General features: G+C 34.9%; 2 protein-coding genes across 3 annotated transcripts in view; both read left to right on the top strand.

Moving 5' to 3' along the window:
* LOC136814774 (exosome complex component RRP45-like) overlaps nucleotides 1-2805 on the top strand; it is a 36104-nt gene extending 33299 nt beyond the window's left edge. For both annotated transcript variants that reach the window (XM_067071194.1, XM_067071196.1), the window contains exons 14-15: nucleotides 157-247; nucleotides 2585-2805. In XM_067071194.1, coding sequence (XP_066927295.1) covers nucleotides 157-247; nucleotides 2585-2693 — 200 coding nt within the window. In that variant the 3' untranslated portion in view covers nucleotides 2694-2805. The remainder of the gene's footprint in view (nucleotides 1-156; nucleotides 248-2584) is intronic.
* A 9172-nt stretch (nucleotides 2806-11977) lies between these two features.
* LOC136814773 (nuclear factor of activated T-cells 5-like) lies at nucleotides 11978-18209 on the top strand. Its single transcript, XM_067071193.1, has 7 exons — nucleotides 11978-12594; nucleotides 13734-13814; nucleotides 13960-14156; nucleotides 14453-14643; nucleotides 14854-14991; nucleotides 15632-15681; nucleotides 15881-18209. Exons 1-7 carry the CDS (start codon nucleotides 12094-12096, stop codon nucleotides 18134-18136), a joined length of 3414 nt encoding a protein of 1137 aa, XP_066927294.1. The 5' UTR covers nucleotides 11978-12093; the 3' UTR covers nucleotides 18137-18209.
* Nucleotides 18210-24003: the final 5794 nt, after the last annotated feature.

The following is a 24003-nucleotide window of genomic DNA, read 5'->3' on the forward strand; positions in this document are numbered from 1 at the left end:
TGAAAAAGAATGCGGCTATTATATTTTGATTTTTCCCAAGTAATCATTAATGTATGTTGTTAAATTCCCTTAACAATCGTTGTTAAAATAAGAGGTATTCCCACAACTTTGGCTTATGAGAAGCTTTTAGACATTTCTTCCTTTTTATCTTTTTAGACGAAAAGATGGTGGATAATGACGAAAGTGAAGATTCTGAAGAAGATGAATTTGTCGTCATGCAAGCTGATGTACTTGCTGAAAAAACACAGTAAGACTATCATAATGAACCCTATCATTAAATCAAACTCCTCGTATGTCTCCCTAAATCAAATGGCTTTTCTGACCTATTGAGTAAATCCTTATTTTGCCCTTCCCTTACTCGAACAACTAAACTCGAATCTAATTTTGTCACTGTAATTTTGTCATCACATTACTGCGAAATTAGAACATAGAACTTTTAAAGAGTCCTTTGAATAAAAAAATTAAATTCGAGAGAGCAGTGTAAGTCCTTGCGAGACCTTCCATCCGTTTCAGAACTGCTTTTTGTTTTGTCAACAACGGAATGTAGTTTGTCATGCTTTCAAGTAGGACGTCTCTAACCTGACATAGACTTCGTCCCAGTTCCGTGTTGCAACTTTTTGTCTGTAAACGAAATCCGCCCTGTTGATGTATGAATGCTGCTATCCATCATCAGTCAGGGAAAACTAAACGCTACAAACCCTTTCAGTATACACCCTTTCGACCGTAGCCAATTGCTGTGCGGGCATTTTTTGTCCGTTTTACCATCCTAAAACCGTCCCAGTTTTTTTTTTCGCACCTAAAAACAATAGAAAAAAGTGTAAAAAAAAGGATTGGATCGAGTTCGGGCTGGTAAATTAAAATAATAAAGTGGCACGCGTCTGACCGCGCGACTACCGTCGAAAAGGTGTATTGGGAGAAGGATTATTTCTATATAATGATTTTACTTATCCTTTTTGGACCTACCTAAGGTAGTCCTTTAAATTAACCCTTGTCCGTTCGTTCGTTCGTCCGTTCGTTCGTCCGTTCGTCTGTTGCCAGCTTTTCTTGGGATCGGCTCATTAGTTTTTTCAAATTTTTTGCACAATGATGCAAAATGGCAATGCCCAAAATGTGACGGAACCTGATTTTCGAAAAAAAAAATTTTCCGGCCGAAAATGGTGGAAATATGCCGGAAAAACTGGTTTTTCGGCATTTTCTCGAGATTTCATCATTAGTTTTTTCTGAATTTTTGCTCAAAGATGCGTATTAACAATGTCCAAAACATGGCCCAGTCCGATTTTTGAGAAAAAATTTTTTGCGGCCGAAAATGCCGGAAATCGTCGTTTTTCTGGATTTTCATTTGACTTTTCCATATAATTGGTTGTTTTTTTCATTCAAAAACATTATTAATAGCAATGTCCACCATCAAGCATGTTTCAATTTTCAATAAAATTGATTTTTGAAGCCGGAACTTTCTAAAAATCGCCAGAACAGCCGATTTTCGCCAGAAAAACGGTATTTCTTGAATTTCTTGAGCTGTACTTTATATTTTTTCATGAAACTTTGCACGCTGATGCAAAATGTCAATACCTAAATTGTGACGGAGCCCGATTTTCGAAAAAAATTAATTTCCGGCCGAAAATGGCGGAAATATGCTGGAAAAACTGGTTTTTTGGCATTTTCTCGAGATTTTATCATTAGTTTTTTCTGACTTTTTGCTCAAAGATGTGTATAAACAATGCCCAAAACATGGCCGAGTCCGATTTTTGAGAAAAAATTTTTTCCTGCGGGAAATGCCTGAAATATGCCGGAAATCGCCGTTTTTCTAGATGATCATTGGACTTTTTCCTTTTAATTGGTTGTTTTTTCATTCAAAAACATTATTAATAGCAATGCCCACCATCAAGCGTGTTTCAATTTTCAATAAAATTGATTTTTGAAGCCGGAACTATTTTAAAAGTCGACGGAACAACCTATTTTCGCCGGAAAGACAGTATTTCTTGAATTTCTCGAGCTGTACTTTATATATTTTTATGAAATTTTGCACACTGATGCAATATGACAATACCTAAAATGTGACGGAGCCCGATTTTCGAGAAACATTTTCTTCCGGCCGAAAATGCCGGAAATATGCCGGAAAACCGGTTTTTTGACTTTTTCTCGAATTTTCAGTTTTAGTTTTTTCTGATTTTTTGCAGAAAGATGCGTATTCGCAATGCTCATAAAATGGCCGAGTTCAATTTTAGAGAAAAAAATTTTTCCGGTTGAAAATGCCGGAAATCGTCGTTTTTGCAGATTTTCATTGGATTTTTTCCTTATAATTCTATGTTTTTCACACGAAAACATTATTGATAACAATGCTCACCATCAAGCATGATTCAATTGTCAATAAAACTGATTTTTGCGACCAGAACTTCCTATTTATTTTTTCCCTACAACCCTTCCCCTCCCCCCCCCTATCAACAATCAATGATGAATTTATTGTGTTGTGTATTTTCGCTAAACGCTATATTTTCTGACTGATTTTTTTCATTTTTCTTTTCGCATTGCTATCTAACTTTCATCATCAGGTAGGTCCATTCAGCATGTTGCTTGTTTATTTCAGGACAACGAATAACAACATGAAGATAGATACTTCACCCAAACACGATGAAATAAACGCCGATAAAAAGAAGAAAAAAAGAAAAAGGAAGAAGGATCAATCTATAACTTAAAAACCATCAAATTTCATGCTGGTTTTGATTAAACCCACACTCCTCATCTGTAAATATTTTTATAAACTAATGCTTATAATCAGGAAGGGTAAAAACAGACATTTTCTTTATACATTTTGAAAATCAAACTTGATTGATCTCTTTTATTTTTCGAAAACCGTCGATTGAAATTTTGCCAGCTAAAGCAGACCTTTAGCTCAGATTCTCGTAATAGCTCTATAGTCTCTATTTTTTTTTCGGGCACTTGTTCCAGCTATGAACTAAATATTGGTTTTTTTAGTTGTTGTTTTTTTTTCATTCCGAACACAAGTAAAGCGAAGATTTCAATTAATCTAAACTTTCGAAAGTTAAATAAATTTACAATTCGTTCCATACACAAACAGTGGGAAAAAAATACTTACTACTGTATAAAATTTTAAGTTTAACATTGAAAAAAATTCTAAATATTTCTATAAAATATACAATTAAAATTTTACATATGATTACAGTTATATACAGTCTTTATGGTAAGTTTGCAAATTCTTTTTCTATTTGACTCATTAGGTCTAATTCATCATCATTGTAAAGATCATTATCGCTATCTCTCTTTTGTTTGATTTCAGTTCCCTGGCTCAATGAGGCCAGTGGCTGTTCGACGTCGTTAATTGCAAGGGCCATAGTTGCGGGATCTTCAGGCTCACTTGGTGAAGGGGTCCTTGATGAGGTTTTAACGCTCGAATCAGGATATTTAGCAATTGAGATCGGTTGAACCTTCTTTTGTTTACTTTTATCGATCATTTTTGTAGTAATCATTATAGGGGCACTTGAGGTGGCTTGCGTTTCTGGTATTTGTGATGCATCCACCTTCTTCTCTAATCTCTTCAAGAAATCTTTGTTCACTGGTACCAACTTTTTTGGGATCGAAACATCGATAGGTTCTAAGACAATATCACCACCCTTCTTATTGGAAGTCAGTCGTTTATTTAACGCAATCTGTTTCAAAGGTCGTAAAACTTTTGGAGTGTCCTTCAAATTTTGTTGTGGTGTCAGGTCCGTTTTTTTACTTAATCTATGAAAAGGATTTTTTGAGGTTGTATCGTCGTCTTCGTTCGAATAAGAGAGAGTTGTTTTCGTTTTTTGGTTTCTCGTTTTGCATAAAGGTGATCCTGCTTGAATAGCAATTGTCTGTTTTTGAACTTGAACTTTATTACCATTTTGGTCATTCCTTTTTGCTGTGTCTTGTTTCAATGTTATTGGACGCGTCTCTGTCCTTTTCTGTTGTTTATTCGGCCCTTTGTTCGGCCTGGATGGAGTCTGTTTACGGTTGTTTGTTTTCGATTTTTTCAATTGTCCATATGTTTCCAAATGAATATCGGATGAAATTGCCAACGGTCTGATAGCTTTAACATTGTTCGAGCCACAGCAACATAAAAAACTCATAGTTATTGTATAAAGTTGTTGAAGTTCGTGATAAAAATATGATATTTCTGCTACTATACTAATCAAAAAGTCTTCTGTCCATTCGTTTTGCGTGACTCTTCTTTACAAGTGATTTAATGTTTTTCTTTTGTTAAAACACGCAGTATTAATTTACCAATTTTCAAATGCAGCGCTATTTTGTTGACGGTTGAAATCTACTTTTTTTAATCCGAATTTTATTTGACGTCAATTTTTAACAAATAAATTTCAGCAAAAAAAAACACTCCAAAAGCTCAATTTTCAACTTAGCAACCAAAATATGTCTTGCATAAAAATTTCTTATTTTGATAATTTTCTTTCCACATATGTTTTTTTTCACAAATAAAGACGTTAAGATACTTAGACGTCAAATCAGCTGTTTAAAGTTTTTTTCGTCACCATGACATAGAAAGAAAATTCTCTGTAATTCGATCCTGTCTTCATTCTTGACAAAAATTGATGTGTTTGAGAACATTTTTTAGCTTTTTGATGACCCCAAATTTAGTTTTTGTCATAAATAAAAGGATACACAAATTTTTTTATCCGCTTCAAAATTGAATACCTTTGTATCGGGTATATAAATCTAAGCGTTCTGCTGTGATCAGATGAGATATAATTTTAGTTTTAAAGTATATTTGTCACAAACAACCTGTTTATATCCGAGTCTTATCCTGTTTCCCGTTGAAAATCTGTTTTAGATTTTCATCCCAATAGGGATAGAAATTTTATCATTCCAAGGTTAAAAAATCCAGTGGGGATGGTTTCGGAGTGCAATTTTTAGACATTGATTTTTGAGTGGGGATGAAATCAAAGTCAATTTCCCAGTGGGGCTGAAATTCCAGGGCATTTTCCCACCGGGACAAAATTTTTGTCTAATTTTCCAGAATTTCAGAATCCCAAAGTAAAATGGGTCTTTGGCATGTGCAAGCTACAAAGGTTCCTGTTTTTACACCCTCGAAAATCTTCCACAGGAAATAAATTTATTGACAGTGTCCCTATATTGCAAAATATCAGAAAACGACTTCCTTAAAGGGTCATGGAAGTGTTGGCTGAAAATTCTCAGGGTCGTAAAAATTAAAAAGGTCAAGAATGGGGCATAATTATTAAAGTCTCTCACTACCCGAGGGTACCAGAGCTCAAGTTTTCAGAGAAAATATATTTATTCGGGCTGTGATACTCACCTTAGTCTCTCATAGATTTTCAATAAGGTTGGACTAGAAAATCCCGGGGGGGGGGTACTTAGGCAAATGGAGGGTACAGTATGTGCCGCCCTTAAGGGTACCTTTTTTGGACTTCCAAAGTCCCGCTAAGGGTCGGAAAAATCAGAAGATCAAATTTCAGTCCCACTAAGGGTCGGAAAAATAGGAAAATTTCAACTTTTTACCCCCTGAAAGATCGAAATTTGGTCAAATTAGTCCCGCTAAGGGTCGTAAAATTCACAAAATTTTCCTTGGTTTTCTCTTTCTTAGTCCCGGTAAAGGTCCAAAGTTCGAAAGTCGGGCGGCCCCCCCCCCCCGTCAGCTCGCAACCCTAAGTACCTCCCCCCCCCCCCCGGGTAGAAAATCCAGCACCTTCAAAGACTCGAGCTAGAAAAAGTTTTGACAACAATGAGCTGTGGATACTCTCACGTTAGATGTTGTCGTTGTTCTAAGCATGAAAATAATAAAGATATAGGTGGAGAGAAATAACTTCTCGGTAATGACCTAAAGAGGGGGGGCGTACGGGGTTTGCGATTTCCGAAATAGCGATTAATTTTGCTAAAATTTCCGATATTCCATTTAAAAAAATACTTGCAATAGCGCTTCGTCGTGCAAACGTCATGATTATTACTTCTCTCATTTGACCGAAATTCAATCCCACAATCCTTTTCGTCTTAATTCAAGTCGTGGAAGTTATTACTTGTTCTTTGTAATTGAGTGTACTTTGCGTGCAAGCGTAATCAACGCAAAGGGTGATGGGATAGACTGGAGTCGTTTATAATGCATGTAATACTAATAATAAACACAAATAATGATACGGGATTTAGTTTGTATAAACGACTGGAAGAATCCGGTGTTCCAGCCTTATAGATACCGGGCCTAGCTACGCAGAAACTTGCGTAGCGAGAAAACAATTTATTAAGCAACAACAAACTCTCAAAATAAAATCAACTCAAATGAAACATTTTTAACACACAAATCCACACACATTTTATTTTCAAGAATTTTTTTTGAGCGGGAAAAAATTTTAATTGCGATATTGACACTTTTTTTTTGTTTGGAGTTGGTGCACAAAGGTTTCTAGACGTCTAAAATTTACTTTTTTGCTTTATTTCTAATATGTCTGAATTAGTCGTCTAGCTTGCTAGACTAGTGATGGGATTGAATTTTAGTCAAACATAAAAAATCAATGTCTATTTTTAGATTCGCGACGGTTATAATACCGAAATTCCAAAGCAAAAATTCATGGATTTCCGATACCGAAACAATTTTAGCATTTCGAAATAGGAAATTTGTAGATTTTTGCACGATTTCTGCAACGAAGAAAAAAGGGTCGATTTCCGCGATTCCGAAATACTGTACACCACCCACCTTAATTTAAAAATGGTCGTTGAAATCTTTCATAAATCTATTCAGATCATCATAGAGCGGCTTTTCTTTTGGTGTACCATCTGGAAGCAAAAAAACATCAATTTATAGCTTTATTATAAGAACAGAAAGAGGCTGTTCGGTTGATTTTGAAAAACTTAATTTTGCTGAAAACTTGTTAAAAAATGCGATTCGAAATAGTTTCAACTGATGTAAGACTAAAAGAGTATATTAATTTTTGGCTGGCAGCATCACATTTTCATTGAATTGAAAGTTTCTTATCTTAAAATCTTCACGTCTCATCAGTGGGCAGCGGTTTTCATACTTTGACAAAATGATCGATTAAAGGTCACAAGGTCGCACTTTATCCTTCCGGAGGCGATACCCCCGCTCGTCAGCTCGCAACCCTAGTACCCCCCCCCCGGGCTTTATCCACATTGCGACTTTTTCGAATGTTTAGACCCCACATTCGATTTTTTTACGTCAATTTTAACTTTCGAACCTCCTGCAGTTAGTAGTAGCAAAAAGATCGAGTTTTCGTCAAAGCACTTGAAAGGCTTTTATTTTTTTCAAAAATCACTCACTAAACTAAGTAAGAAATGGAATGAAAAATCCCGTTTTTTGGTTAGATAGATTGCGAGGAGGAGGTAAAAACAAGTCTAGTAAAAATCGCGTATGGAAAACTAAAGCTTTTACGGGATAAACCACAGATCTGTAAAGCCCGAAGGGCTAGATTTGCGGCTTTTATCGAAAAGTGAAGCCTAGGTTTGGAAGGATTTCCTACCAAAGTCACGTGACTAAAATATGCAATTTCACCGGTTTGAGAGATGTGAAATAGCGTTTGCGTTTGGTTTTGAAGCCTGAGAGTAGATGCAGACTGGCTCTCTAGCTCTTCTCGAGGAGAGATAAATTTCACTAATGGCGACAAACGCCGCCATGTTTATCATAATCCATTTTTTCGAAATATTATCACGTGATAACCTGATTTTAGCAGAAATGTGCTAGAGAATCACGTGGTACAAATTTCTGATTTTTCATCAAAATCTACGCAGATAGATTATTGCACATCACTCTGGTTTCGGAAAGACACAAATCATTTTCTTTGGATCCAGATTGGAATTTTTTATTAAGCATGGCCTATAGACTACTGCTTTTTATTATATCCTCTACAAAGAATTTGGCATTCTGTCCTTCTAAGTTAAAGTGAATCTAAATTTAGATTAGATTCTGTGATTTTCTGGTAAATTTTTAAATTTCCTGTTATTTGGTTTATACTCCATCATCTATAAAAAAGTTGGGGAGGGTAGATAGAAGCATGAATTTATAAATTCATGATAGAAGTGACAGGGTACCTCATGTGCTGTTTGTGTTAATGTATAGTTATCTTTAATAGGAGAAATAATTACGCATTAGGAGTATTTCGAGCTAGTTTTGAAACCTAACCTAACTATTAAGGATCAACAGGGTGCAACGCATGCGTGCACTGGACTGGACTGGGGTTTTTTTAGTAGGGACCATTCAAAAAGTATGTACACTCTGAGGGAGGATAGGTTTTTCTTTAGAAAGCATACTTGGGGGGAGGGAGTACAATCAAGAAATGTACATACGCTTTACAAATTTTTATAAACCAGTTTTTTCTAACCTTCTTACTTGTGTTATCCATTTATCAACCTATTTATTATTATCACTTTAACTTTCTTTGTCTTTCATCTGGTCTCTTCAAAGAATTATATTATAGAATCAAGACCAAAGTTGCGTCAGTCAGCGTCAGTTAATTTCTATTTTAATTTTAAATTCTTTTCCAATATCCGATTAAATTATACTTTAATCTGTGGGTTGTTGTTCCTGTTGAGCAGATCCATAGTTGCCAATCAGGTGGAAATTTCTGGCATCTGCACAAATATATTTTCCAGCAGTTTTGAAAAATCATCCAAAATCAATTTTTAAATTTGATGGCCAGGACGGTGTCAATCAAACAAATCAAACGCCGAAGCAATTGAACGCAATCGAATAATTGCAATTCAATTGTCGAACACAATCAAATCGCCATAGAATATTACCCAGGATTTGCTGTTCGATTACGTTTGATTGTATTCGATTACGTTCAATTGATTCAATTATATTAGATTTTATTCGCTTTGCTACGGTACTTAAGCACTCAGCCGCCCGCTAAAAAGCCCTAATGGAGTGACCCAATCTAATTTAATCAAACTCATCAAACATAATCCTCTAATCGAACGAAATCGAAGATTATTAGAATGCAAATGACAATCGAACATAGTTCAACTATCAATCAGTCTGAGAAATCCTTCTAATTGCACGCTTAAAATTCCGAGATTTAAACGCGTAATTGCACGGCTATCAAATTGTAAGGTTTTTAAAAGTGTTTTTACCTATCAATTTCATGTTCCAAATAATCTAAGTCACTATTATAATCATTGCCAGTTCATTGCTTACATTGAGATACATCATCCATTTATTAGAAAAGAAATGAAAACACTTTTCGTTTGTGCGAGTTCAAAATAGACGATTTTCCTCAAGTTTTCTTGGAAAAAATCTGGAATGCTTGGTCAATTTTACGCAAAATTTTACGAAGATTCCAATTCAGAAATCAGTTTTTGTCTGTTTGACCATGGTTACATCCGTTTAAAAAAAAAGTCTCACTATATTGCTCAAGCTTCTTCAAGCAGGGCGGGAAATTAAGCGTGCAATTGCACATGGGTGAACTCGGGCGGACTATGATAAGCGCGCATTTACAAGTTTACACCCGCGGAAGTTAAGCGTGCAATACACCGTTTAGGAGTCTCGCTATCTTCACGGTACTCCATTGCAGAGGCCGGTAAAAATGGTAGGTAAAAATGCGCACTTTAGTACTGTGAAAGGTTAGAGGAATGTAAACATTGTGAATTTTTTTCTCTCCTTTAAAGAGAATGATTTAGATATTTGAACATGATATCAATGATAATTTTATAAGTCTCTCCTGAAAATTTCACAAAAATTCATCAAGAGGAAAAGAAGTTATGATTAAAAGGAGTTCTTTACCTACCATTTTTCTGCTATGTTTCCTTATGAGAACCAGATGTTTACCTACCGTTTTTTTACGGAGGAGAGTGAATTTTCCGTGGTCGCTAAAATCAAAACAATGGAAAATTGGATTGACGCGTGCGCAGTCGACACTCCTAAACGGTGTATTAGAAGGATTTCTCAAACTGTCAATCGAACTAATCTAACCTTACTCAAACGCAATCAAACACAATCGAATATTACCCAGGAATCGGCCGTTCGATTGAGATTCGATTGCGTTTGACAATCAAATCGCAATTATTCGATCGCGTTCGATTACGTTCGATTGGTTCGATTGCGATTTTTGTTTGAAGTTGTTCGATTGACACCGTCTGGTGATGGGTGTTGGAAATTTACCCACATTTGATTTGACGAGCATTGGGATTTAGCATACAAAATACTAAATAAGAAAATATGTTTTTGAGAAACTTATTCTTTGATCAACCCTAAATGGTGTTATCGATCGAGGGGTGACATCCATACACATCTTTACAAGGCACCAAATGTCAGTACTAGGGTTTTTTACCTAATAGATATTTTGTTTTGTGGCAAAATGTTACTTGTGATATTTCTTGATATTGCTGTCAAGACCAGACATCCAACATTTGCCGCAAAACTAAACAGCCCACTGTTTTAGCTGTGTATATTTTACTAAACGTAAGAGTGATGTATGTCATTTGTTTGGTTTTCTTTATTAGTTTGTTAATATATTATTGACCCTGAGGCCTGACTAAAAATAAATAGATTAATAACAATGATTAGTCATAATATATCAATCGTGATGCTCCTTGGATCTCACTATACAGTTGGATCTCCCTCTTTTATAACGCAATACGTATCTCTGTTTTTATGATTGAGGAGATTACAACATATACCATGAGATTGGGTAACTTGCATCAGTGGAGGCAAACATGCATATCCTTCAAATGACTGACCTTCCTGGTTATTAAAATACAAAGTTAAATCAAAACAAAAATGGTAGAGTAGATCTGCAAGCGGAGCTGCGTAGTTCATTTGTTTTGAAATTTTTCTGCTTTGATTGGTTACTTCGATAATCGAATTTATCGATTAGTAAGTACCGTCTGGTTTAAAACATAGCTGTTACAATATTTATCTGGTTTGTATTGGCCGAGGGAAAGTAATGTATGTTGGAGTAATTTGTTATTCATTAGACCGTTGCATTCTCCCAGACAACTATTCCCTGCAAACCTGTTGGAAAGACTTTAGGCGAACCCGAAAAATATTTTTGTTTCCAATCCACCACTTTAAAACTTGACAGTGCTGTTATTTTCTGCAACATGAACTGATAAGAGATAATTAGGCTGAACTTAAAAAAATGTTTGTTTCCGACCAACCCTACCTAGAAAACTATTGTCGCAAAAAGTTTATTGCCACTTTAAAAGAAACTTTTTTTCTTTATTGTGTCTGTCTGTCTTGTTCTATCTTAAGCTTAAGAATTGTCATTCTAGCTCTTTTGTTTTCATTTAAGTCCTTTCTAGGATTTTTTCGTAAAAAACACTACATCTTGAACTTTTTGACTTCACCTCAAAGTTTTTCTTGAAGCCCTATCCTAGCCATGAGTTCACTGCCACTCAAATCAGTCCCATTCTCTTTAACTATTTTAGGGAAACAGGGAAAACAACATTAAAAATTGTCAATACATCTATTTTTTATAAGCATAACAATATTAGCATATTAGCCATCCTAAAATATCTAATTATTTAATGCTCTTTATTTCAGTGTAAAAAGAAAAGTTGAAAAGTTGAAAATTTTCAAGAGGAAGCTGTTGGAATTTTCAAGCAAGATACTGATTGCAGTCTCTAAGTATTTTTATTGAACTTTCCAGCAGCATATTGACAATTCTTTCTTTGTTGCAATGTTGAAAGAAATTCCAGATTATGATCTGCTAAAATGATAAATATAATAGTTAAAATAATAAGATTAGAGGCATAATGTTATAAAATTGTTGCTATATTGTAAAAAGCTTCTTTATCCAGTAGTATTTATCAGTGGTTTGAATAAAAAATTATTCTGAAAACTTTTAAAATTAAATCAAAGTTATCATTACAAAGCAAGGGTAATTTACATACAGTCTAGAATATGTACAAGATATTTTATTTCAACTTTAAACAAATATATAATTTATATAATTTTTTTTAAATTTTTTATTTCAAATTTAGAAAATACCTCTTAGCAGCTTATTTCTTTTCATTTTTCAGATTAAAAAAACTTTTTTCAAAACCAAAATACCATTGCAAAGAAATAAAAATTAAACAGATTAAATTTACTTGTTCATTTTAAAAAGAGACCAAATATTTTGATTCTGTTTCCTGATGCATTCAAATGACCATGAGTTTTCAAAACCTGCTTCTCCGTCTGTGCCATACATGAATGATTCTGAACTTCAAATCCAAACAAGATTCGATGGAACACCCAACAAAACTATCTATGTTACCAGTCTGAATCATGCTCGCACTCCTTTTGATCTACCAGAAGAATCATGTGACAGTTTCATTGACATTGAAGAAGCCAGTGTCAGCTTACCTGGAAAACCAATGAAAGATGGCTCTGAAACCTATCATCACTCATTTATGGCAGCGCTTTCATATGATCAAGATTTGCGCAATCAAAAGAGGGATCAATATGAACCTTATCACAGAATGCAGAAATCAACAAATGTATCTCCTCACCAAGAACTGAATGAGTTGATGAAAACTGTGGATACGAAAAAATCAATTTTTGAATTTGAAGCACCGCTTAGCCCTAAAGAACCATCAATTGATCTTTTAACATTAGATCCTCCGCGGATAGAAATCATAGAAGAGCCTGAAACTGTAAATTTATTTTATTTTTGTCCTTTGTATTTTCTTAATTTTCTAAGTTTAGTAAATCTTTCTTCTAAGAAACTTAGATATTTCACTCAAGCATTGGCCCTTATAGCTACACTAAAACTAGTAAAGCAATAAAACTACCTTCAGACAAAAATATTTTGTGGGAAGAAATTTTTGCAGAATTTAATTTCCTGGTTTTTTGCCAAATCTGCGAAATTAAATTCCGCAAAAATTTGAGACAAGCTGGAGTTTTTACAAGCTCTTAGTTGATTTGGTTGGTCATTAAGATGTAATAAAAGAATCTCATTACTTATTCTAAAGAACACGTCATCTCTATCACTTTAAATGACTAATTAGTGAAGTATCTTGTAAAAACTCCAGCTCATCCCAAAAATTTCTTCCCTTAATCGTCAGCCGTGCAAAATTACTTGAATCTGATTGGTTTAGAGGGTGCGATTAATCGTTAATTGCACTATTACCATTTTTTGCACTCTTCGCCGGGGGGACACTTTTGTCCCCTTAGAAAATTTTCCCTATTTCTAAAAAAACTATGATTTACTAATGATTATTTACTGACGATTACCTCGCAATCGTATGTTTTGTCGTGCAATTAACGATTAATCACTCATGGAATCGTGCAAATTACGATTTTCTCCTTTGTTACTCGTGATTAATTGTTAATTGTACTCCAAACCATACGATTACTAGTACTAATAAGGTATCAGTTCACCAATCTAATGCAACAAATTAAATCAAATCAGCTAGATTTTTCCAGGCACATTATATTGCTTTTTAAAATTCATTGTATTATGAGTAAATTTTTTTATTTTATAATGCAAGGCATGAACTTTTTATTTGTAATTCTTGAACAAGATAAAAATTGATGAAGAAATATCATGTTTCTTCCATTTTTGTACGTTCCAAGAAAAACTTCTTATCTTAGGTTTAACAAATTGGATTTTATACTGCTCATAAATTGATAGTCTCTAGCTTTTATTTCTCTGAATTGAAAGCTTTTGTTGGTTTTTGGACTCTTTTCTAGTTTTTGATGGTACATGCATTGGGAAGTATAAGATTCAATTTGGTTTGCCTTTTTAAGATTAACCTGCATGATTTTAATGAAAGATTCTTTAACTTTCCAGACATACAGGGCTCGTTATGAAAGTGAGGGATGCAAAGGGCCTATACACGGGGCTTCAGAAACAGGCTTTCCTTCAGTCAAGGTTAGTTTTCTTAATGTTTTGTTAAAATTTTATAGTTAGATTTTCTATTTTTTTTAAGAGATCATTCAACAGTAAATTTTTAAAGTGTCTATTATGTTTGTTAGAATAAAATCATTCTCTCAATTAGAATCCAACATATTTTTAGATTGTTGGGTATGTTGGACCTGTCAAGCTTCAGGTGTTTGTTGTTACAAGTGATCTTGAGCCGCATCTTCATGCTGCAACAGGACCTGGCTCAAGTAAGACCACTTGTGAAGAAATATGTCTCGATGATCAATACAAGACTCCTGCAATTGAAATGACCATTACACCTACTGACAACAAAGATGAAATGGTTGCTGTGTAAGAATTTGTTTTCTCTAAAAGTTATTCTCAGTTTTCTCTATTTTTGTATTAGCCTAGTTAACTAAGCCCATATAGGCTAGGGCACACAGCTAATGTCAATATAGTGTTTTCAGCGCTTAAAAGATTTTTTTATATTTACTGATTTTAAGTTTGCCTTGGAACTCTAGGCTATTTTTGTAGTTCCGTAATAAAATTTAAAATTACAAAAGGCATTACTCAAAGTTATGGTATGATACAAAACAAAATTATTCAAGCTGTCTAAGCTGCCAACAATTTTAATTGTTTTCCTTTAGATTCGACCAATTGAGTATCAGAAGGATAAGAAACTTCGAAGCTGACCGTGAATTGAGGAAAAGAGGCATTGAACCTGCTTCGTGGAAGTCCAAGAAAAAGGAAGCCAAGTTAGCTTTTCGGGCAAAGATTCCTTGCACCAATCTACATCCAAATTATGTTATCACAAGCTTTTCAAGATCTTTTTTGTGCAGTAAGTCTTTTTCGGTTTTTCTTTAAGATTCTTAATGATTTTGCCGCTTGAATGTTTTAGGCTCTCAGGTTGATTGACAGCTTAAATCAAATAGTTTATCTATTTCAGAAAACATGGGCAAGGTCAAAGAGCATTCTATTATACCAGAGAACTTTCTCGTGTTTTTTTAGCTTTTCATTTTTAAATTGACATCCTTATGTTTTTGTTTAGCTGCACCATCTGGAAACCCAGAAATTTGGTGGATCAGTAAAACAGAATCGTATGCAGAAGGAGGTGATGAACTAGGATTTATTGGCAAGAAATTTGCATCTGGTTTCAAAGTGCGTTTCTTCTCCAGAGAGGATGATGGTATGTAAACTTTTCAGATTTTAAAAGGATATACTTGATATGCGTAAGTCATTTTTCGGAGGTCAAAAACCGGCTTTTTTGGGTGCTTCCGTTAAAAAATATGACGTCATCTTGACTTACGCATATCAAGAATACTGGTTAAAGAGGGAATTCCAGACCAAAGATTACTTTAATAATCCTGGGAAAGATTATCAAAGTATAAGATTGTGTACAAGATAATGATTTGAAATCTTAGTTTTTTAACTTACATATACCTCATGTTGAAATTCTATAGTTCAGCACAAAAATGTATAATTTCAAAGGTTTTGCTTAGGACTGTCAGGACTCTTATTTGTCTGGATACCCCTTTTAAGTATCTTTCTTGAACTAACAGATAAGTATGTGAATAGTTTCCAGAATTTTTTGTGGAACATTTCTTTGAGAACTCAGATAATACTCACAAAATTTCACAACTATTTGATGTTGTTGACATATAAATGCCATAAAAAGCTATCTTACGAAACCAGCTTTTTTGGATAAAAGTGATATCGAAACACTCAACTTATTTAACTGAAAGATGTTTAGGCAGTATAATTGAAAAAAGTAGATAGCTTTGGACTGAAGTATTTTAATTCATTTAATTCTCTCTGTTCCTTTCCAGGTAATAGCTGGGAAGTTTATGCTGACATCGATAAAACTAAATCGAATCTTGTAAGAATCAATTTCTAAGCTTGTTTTCTATCTTTGCTCTGTACCGGTTGTTTTACACAATCGCAACTTAATTTATGCAGTACAGCATTGCGTAATATCATATAGTTGGCTTTTATTAAATTGGATCAGTTTTTAAGAAAATAAAAAAAACAATGTTTTGACATGATCAACAAAAACAATTACATAATTGTATCTTTAGAATGCATGTGTCGTGAGAATACCACCTTACAAAGATACACTTCTTAAAGAAAATGCTGTCATCCATGTCGAGATCCGTGTTGGCTCTGATAAAGAACCTCGATGTAGCGAACCATTCCTATTCACTTACATAACGAAGGCTGCTGAAAGATGTCAAAATTGCACACAAATCAAAAGCTATCTGAAAAAGATTTGCAATGGAGAAACAGCCGACCTTTCTCCTTCACCTGAGAATCTTGATATTAAAACAGAAGTTCAAAGTCCTGTTCGTAAAATTGTTTCTACTCCAAAACCATCACCACAAAGACAACCTGTTCAATCACCAGCTGTCGTCAAATCTGCTCACCCACACAATCCCAATTCCTTGCTAAACATTGCACCAAATCTGAAAACCCTTCTCAGAACCCAGACTATACCAAATTCACCAGTCGCAAATTTAATGACAATGCCATCATCTGGTAGTTCATTGAAGAGTGTTGCTGTCATAGCTCCATCCTCAAGTGTACCCTTATGCCTACCTTCGACAAAGGTTGTCCAAGGATTGCCAAAACCCGCTTTGCCTAATGCAAATGTTTCGATCTTACCAACATTGTTTCAAAATTCTCAGCCACAAATTTCTACACAGATTTATAATGCTATGCAGCCAACACTTCAAACAACAGTCCCTATTGCAGCACCTACACCAGCAAATAACCTAATGGTCAGTTATCCAGCTGTAAATCAGCCAGTGCAAGTTCATCAGATCAAAAGTTCACTACCCAGCAATTCACCGATAAATCAAATAGCACAAGTTGTTTCCATGCAGAATCATCCCTCAATAAAGCAAGAACAAGCCTTCATTCAGAATTGTCCGACACCCCTGCCCCAACAACAAATCTCAATACAATCTCAAAGTATGTTTAACAGTCAAACTGCTGTTACACCACTCCTCTCTATTGCTCCTACCATTGGCAATCCTGTACCTGCTACCAGTTGTATGCAACCTAGCAATATCACTACCCCTCAAGTGCAATCAGTCAACACCTTACTAATCAACCACCAACAACAACACACTCCAAACAATTCAGTTCCTTCATCGCCTCTCCAAAGTTCTCCAGTCGTTCAAAAAATGGAAACGTCAACACCACCTGCCCCACTCACCGCTCCAGTCACCATCCCTACAATCAACTGTAATACAACTGGAACCGCTAATAATTCAGCATCTTTGCAGCACCAACTGGTCACTTTGACTAATATCATGCAATCATTGAAAAAGCAAATCGAGATGAGCACAGGACCAAATTCTGCCCAACTGGCCAATCAACAACAAGTTGAACCGATGAACATAGTCAAACCAACCTACTCTATGCAGTTTCCCATACCGCAATCTAATCAACAAAGCATAGCACAAATGCAACAGAACCCGCTTAGTAGTATGGGAATGTCTCTACAACAAATCCAAACTTCCCTTGCCACTTCAATGGCCAACATGAGTGAACAGCAACACCAACAGTATCTACTTCAGCAACAAAAGGCTCAGCAACAACAACAACAACAACAACAACAACAACAACAACAGCAGCAGCAACAACAGCAACAACAACAACAGCAACAACAACAGCAGCAGCAGCAGCAGCAGCAGCAACAACAACAGCAGCAGCAGCAGCAAATAATGCAAATTACTTCATCAGCCCCAGACACACCAGTAAGTATTATAGACCAAATTGCTAATTCCATAGCAACCACACCACAACAGCACCAATCACTGAATTTCCCGCCACCATTAGTTCAAGATTCATCATCCCAGCTACCTTTAAACAATGGATTCACCAAAAACATGCCGGATAGTTTTGCAAACATTGTCACAAGCATGCAAACCAATATACCAAATTCGATACAATTGCAACAATTTCAGCAGCCTGCCGCCCAACAGCTTTTGTCACCCTCGTATGATCAAATCGCATCATCGTCTTCTCACCAAATGCCCATTACTAGTTTCCAAAACACAGTTACAGCATCCATGCAGCCACAATGGAACCCGCCTTCAATAAATGACGCCATTGCCTCAAATAAGGTAGGCTTTAAAGAGAATCTAGCTAATCAGCTGGTCACAAATGACCTTAACGTACATTCAACAAGTAATTTTTTGAGTAATTTACCACAAATGAATCAGTCAGACTCGACTGCTCTTCAAATTGATAGTAATGTTATTTTCGCTGACTCTGCAAATGTCCAGCAGACGCTGGCAGACATAGAAACTAACCAGTTAAGCTCCTAGTCTATGATCTTTTGCTTGCTTGGGACATTTTTTGAAATGATTATTCTGTCTTGATTTTTTATCATTTTTATATAATTTTATGCTTAATTTTTAAGTATGTTTTTTATTTTGACCTTGCTATAAGTAGCTTTGTTTTAGAATTGTACTTTAGACTATATTGCCAGATAACTCCCCGACTTTTTTTCTCAATACTTTATGTTATCTTTAAGATTTCAAAACATTCGCCGGGTTTTTCAAACTGTAACAAATGTCTCAGGCAAAATGGTCATTTAAGTATGATTTTATTATTTTCTACTGTCTAAAAACTGAAAAAATATCAGGGTAAACTTTTTTATTGAAATTTTATTCATCTTTAAAGATTTCTGGTATCTAAACCATATTTTTTTATCATTTGTTTTTTAAAGATTGTTTTATATATTATTACAGTAACTAAAAAAGAAATATTGTACTCCCAAGCTTATTTTCATTCGACTATAATTGAAAGCTTTTCTTAAATTGTTTTTACTAGTTTTTGATTGGTCATTGATGAAATCATGTCATGACTTCGCTTTTTTTTGTAAAGAATATTTTTAAAGCTCCTGATTATTACATTGTGATTAATTTAATTAATGACTAAATTCTTAATTAAGATTCATTCAAGCCTTTTGAACAATTTGTATTTTATGCGTGAAATACGCAGCGAAAGAATGCCACCAAATTTGCATAAAATTTTGGCTTTTTTTTGAAAGACTGTTTTAGATCATCATGATAATTTCTAGTACCTAATTTGTTTTGTAATTTTTTTTCTAGATGTAATGCTTTCTGACCTTCAAATTCAATCAATTTTTATGCAATTTTCTCGAAATCATCTATTTTTCACAATTTGGTGAAGTGCTAAAACAGGACATTAATTTTTGGTTCTCTATCTACCATGCTTCAAGTGAATTCAGATTTTCGTAAAGCTCTTTTAACTTGGAAACTGAAATTTTGTAGCCAAATAAGGTAGAAATTTTGACTAATTAAAATTATTTGACTGACTAACTTCTTTTTATTCATTAATTATTATTTTCGATGAATATTTTGAATGATGTAAAAATACATAGAATATAATGATCCCACTTACGATTATAACATATAAATCACACTTTCTCTCACTATCCTCCCTTACTATTCTAAAGCCTCATATTCGGTTGTTCCATTAAAAAACCATACAGGGGGTGGACGAACCTTTTCCAAGTCAAAAAAAAAATATTGAAAATGTGTCGATACCCCATGGGAAATGGCGAAATTTTGCAAAAAACACCCTTTTTGGAAAGATTCTTGAAGTGAGGGTGGACGAACTGAATTCATTCTTTTACCCCGTGGAAATTTTAGAATAACTTTTTAATCCTTGGAAGATTTTTTCTTGGATTACCCTCTGAAAATGTTCGTCCATCCCCCCCCACCATGTGTGGATAGAAAATTATATTTTCATATTTCAAATACCAGATGACCCACGAAAATAGTATAATTGATTGCTAACTGTATCAATTTTAATGACGAAAAAAGGGAATAAAATTCATTTAGAGACATTCCGTAATACCTTAAATTTTGCATTAGATTATTAGACAAAATCATCTGTAACTTTTAAGTTTAGATCTTGGGCCAACTTTTATAATAGCAGGGGGAAATTTGTAAAATCGCTCGACATTTTTAATCAAAGCACTTGTTATACATTTTTGGAAAGCTAATAAGGGGTAGGAGAATCTAAATAACGTAGGTTCCAATTTTTTTTCTCAAGCTAAAATTTTCATTAAATTTTGACCCTTGCATGACGCTGTCATATTTGTCCGAAAAACACACCAAAGTGTCCGAAAAAAATTGGAACCTATGTTATTATGATTCCCCTGCCCCTTAGCTTTCCAAAAATGTATAACAAGTGCTTTGACTAAAAAAATCGAACAAGTCTCCACACAAAGGCACTGCCTCGTTTGTATGGACCTCTTCGCCAATTTTAATGCAATTTTGCGAAATTGAGTAATGACGAATAATGAGCATATTTTCATGGAAAATTAATCTCTTAAAGTATTCCATTTGTTGCCCTATCGCCCAAGGATGGTTGTTTTGTTGATCAAAAGCTTTATTTGGCGAATTGCCAAAATGTCTACATTTTTTTCATTAACATGATGCCTTAATCTAATCTAATCTATCTTTATTTTTCATAATTTGTGAAATTTCCAAAACCTTGATTTGAAAATAACCAGTAAATGGGTCAATAAAAACTTGCTATTCTGTTCCTATAGCAACAAAGAGAGGCTAAAAGATAAACTTACATGACTTACGTACTGATTACATATTACAATCTTCTAATCCAAACCAAGTTCGCTATCTCCATTCCTCATTTACGAAAATCATTTTCAAGATCAACTCAAACCAGTAAATTCATTTTCAAAAAGTGTCATAGTCACTCTGCTTCATCTCAGATGATATGAGGAAAAAAACACTAGAAAAACATAGTTCGATAGACGGACATTGCTAACGACTACATAAACAATTATTAGTAAGAGAAAAGAGATCATCCAGTGAAAAAACTCTTGTCATTACATAATCCTTTCTCCTTGTCTTAGCTGATGAAATAACTGTCTGAGTGAAAACAAAACCGGTCAACTAAAACTTGATAAACAAGCTTTCGAAAAATTGTCAGTTATAATACATAGTAAAATGTGTTTTTTTGTTGATTATCAAGTACATAGTGTCGGTCTGACGAGCAGACCATTTTCTCTTTGTTACTATAATAACTTTGCTACCCAGGTCCAAAGTCTTTCTACGATGCCATGAGAATAGTATTTTCCTTGGTGTGGTCAACCAACGCGTGGTTTGAAATGCTTTGATAAATCAATAAACGTCTCAATGGTAATATCCTGATAATATACTGTAAAGTAAAGACCGGCCTATATGATATGCATTCTTACTAGTTAATTTCCCACTTTCAAAGCTTCCCCAAAGGGGGAAACTTTCCCGTTACTTTCTTTCAAGTAATAATATCTCCTTTAAAATTGTTATAGAGAATAGCGTTTATTATCAATGTGATTTTCTTTTAATTTCAAATTGATACTTGCTGGCGAGAGTATTAAATTGAGTTTCATGTCGAAAGCTAGACGATGCTATCGTCCGTTTAAAGTAAATGCGAGAAAGAGTTAGGGCGTCAGGGCGGTTTACGGGAAAAAAAGTGGCGGTAGAGTTTTGGAACACTGTAAACATCTCCGCCACTGCTTACTCCACCCGAATTTATCACGCCTCTCCTAAACTATTCCCTTTTTAGTGATCTTGTGTAGACGATAGGATCGCCTAGTCGAAAGCTAAAGCGAAAATATTCAACCTTTCCCAAGAAAACTAGCCCTTTCTTTGCTTTTCGCATTTTACATTTTTCAAATATTGGTGGTAAGATTATTGTTGAAGCCGACTCCGGCTTGCTCCAAGAGCTGACGAAATTTCATTTTAAATTTTCCTTATCTGGCACCTGATTAAGAAAACTTCTCCCGGTACAAACCAAAAACTTGAAGAAGAAAAAAACGCGCTAGATTCCCTTGCGAGGCAGCGAAGCTAAGATTTTGCAGACTGAGGGTCTTTGTTTTCGGGGATTGGCGGGCCCAACCGAAATATTTTTAGATTTACAAGCAAGGTTAGTTGAACCCGACTGGAATGTGGCACGTCAAAGGTCGACTATCGTTCCTCTCCAACGAGGAATTGGCTAGTCTGAATCGCAGACCTCTATAGATATACTTCCTATATAGAAACTATAAGAAACTTTTTTTTGCTGGAGGATGAGCAGAACCAGAAGCCTAGGAATGTCAGACAATCCGAGATGCGGTGCAAATTTTAAGGCATCACTTTTCTTGCATATGAATTGTTCCTCTCTAGCCTACGGTTATGTATCATTTGGCTCTATGTTTGGACAGGCCTAATTCAGAATAGGTTTCCTTGTATTTATTCCAACCCCCCGGCTATTAGGTACCAGAGATAAAGAAAATGAAATTTCCGACGGACGAAGGGAGTTGGAAACGGATTTCCTTACGGTTTGGGAACGAGTTTGTCGCATGTGTAGCGTGTGTGGATAAAAATGGTAGCATTTTCATTATCGCCCTCGGCTCACTTGAACATCTGTGCAGTTTCATCATCAAAAAAAAAAAAAAAATTTAATCTAATGCAAGCTTTAAACATTATTTTTCCGGTATCACTGGTCAATCGAGACTTCAAAAGAAGAAAGAACGATGGTTAGAGTGTGTCAATCGGGTCGAACGGAAAGTTCAGTGGCGTTAAGGAAAAGACAACAAACAAACGACAAAGATAAATGTTTTTGAATTGTATTAATATTTTTAGTTTATTGCTGGCTTTCGGATAAACGGTAGCTCAAAGGTTCTCCCTGTCAAAATACTCATACTTGGTATGTACTTCCGTAGTTCGGGAAGAGACTGAGGGTTTAGTCCATGAGGAATTGGGGCCCATCTAGCCTTCGGGGCCCCTATTCAGCCCTATCCGAAAGTTAGTCTGATTCGTCAACCTTGAGAACACGACAAAAAGAAGTACGTATCACAATGTTGCAACCAGGCTAACACCTAGGTAGGAAGTAAGATATGTAATATACTGTACACTGTTCACGCCAGCCAAAGACCAAATGCTCAGAGAAAACAAATATGTGTATTTCAATGTGTTTTGAACCCTTTGAGTAAGATAAGTAGGGGTGAAAAATAGGAAGGAATAGATATACTTCCTATATAGAAACCTAGGAATTGGCCAGCACACACTTTCACAGCTTTAGCGTAGGCGGCCCCAGAGCCATCGGAATGTCAGATAATCCGAGATGCGGTGCAAATTTTAAGGCATCACTTTTCTTGCATATGAATTGTTCATATGTTCGGTTATGTATCGTTTGGCTATATGTTTGGACAGACCTAATTCAGAAAAGGTTTCCTCCAACCCCCCCGGCTATTAGGTACCAGAGATTAAGAAATTATAACGAATTGCTTGGACCTTTCCTTGGTCTTAACTATATCTTCTCGAATTTCAAATCTGCTAAATGGATCCTTTTTTAGGTAAAACATTATCAGCGTCATCTAACGATGACGTCTACATTTTGTTTTATGAAACTTTTGCCGGTGTAAAGAAAATACATTATTATAACGGCATAATAAATTAATTCTCTGATACCTGATACCTAATAGACATGGGGTGGGGTATGGAAATATTTTTAAAATAAACGGGTAAACCCATCCGTTCCCAAAGACACTATCGAAGCCATTCGGTGTATCCGAAAAACGGAAATCAACCTATTGGTTTTAACATGGAAGCTTTAATTTACGTAAAGATTTCAAGCCCAGTAAGATGATGATTTCAATGATTCTCTTAATATAAATTCTACTCCCCCTTCCCCAGTTCCCCAGTCACACTGTATAATATACGATATACGGGTTGCTGATTGGAAACGTGCAGCTTTGACTCTTTTAAGTCCATAAACAATATAAAACAAAGGGGAAAATGGAAAATTTAGATTTTTTAAGTAACTTAACGCAATCATTTATATTTTGTTGAAAAAATAATAAGTAATAAATTTTGAAAAATGGTTAAAGTGGAAAGCCCTTATGGTAAATTCCTGATAATATTATCAGATCAGAAAATAATTTTCAGCGATGTTCCAAAGCTCTTAGACAATAGAATTACTTGACCGCATCAGTAGTAGATTTAAATTTTATAGTAAGCTCTATCGAGAAGAAGTGTACAGAACTAACAAATGTTCTTCAAAATGTGAAATCAGGTCCACAACACGGACTCCTCTAAGAAAGTTTTACCATGAAGAATCCTAAGAAAATAGAATATTCTAATTTAAAAATTGAATAATTTGTTGGATAAAA

This window comes from Clytia hemisphaerica, unplaced genomic scaffold, assembly GCF_902728285.1.
Source record: "Clytia hemisphaerica strain Z4C2 unplaced genomic scaffold, Clytia hemisphaerica genome assembly, whole genome shotgun sequence".
NCBI lineage: Eukaryota > Metazoa > Cnidaria > Hydrozoa > Leptothecata > Clytiidae > Clytia > Clytia hemisphaerica.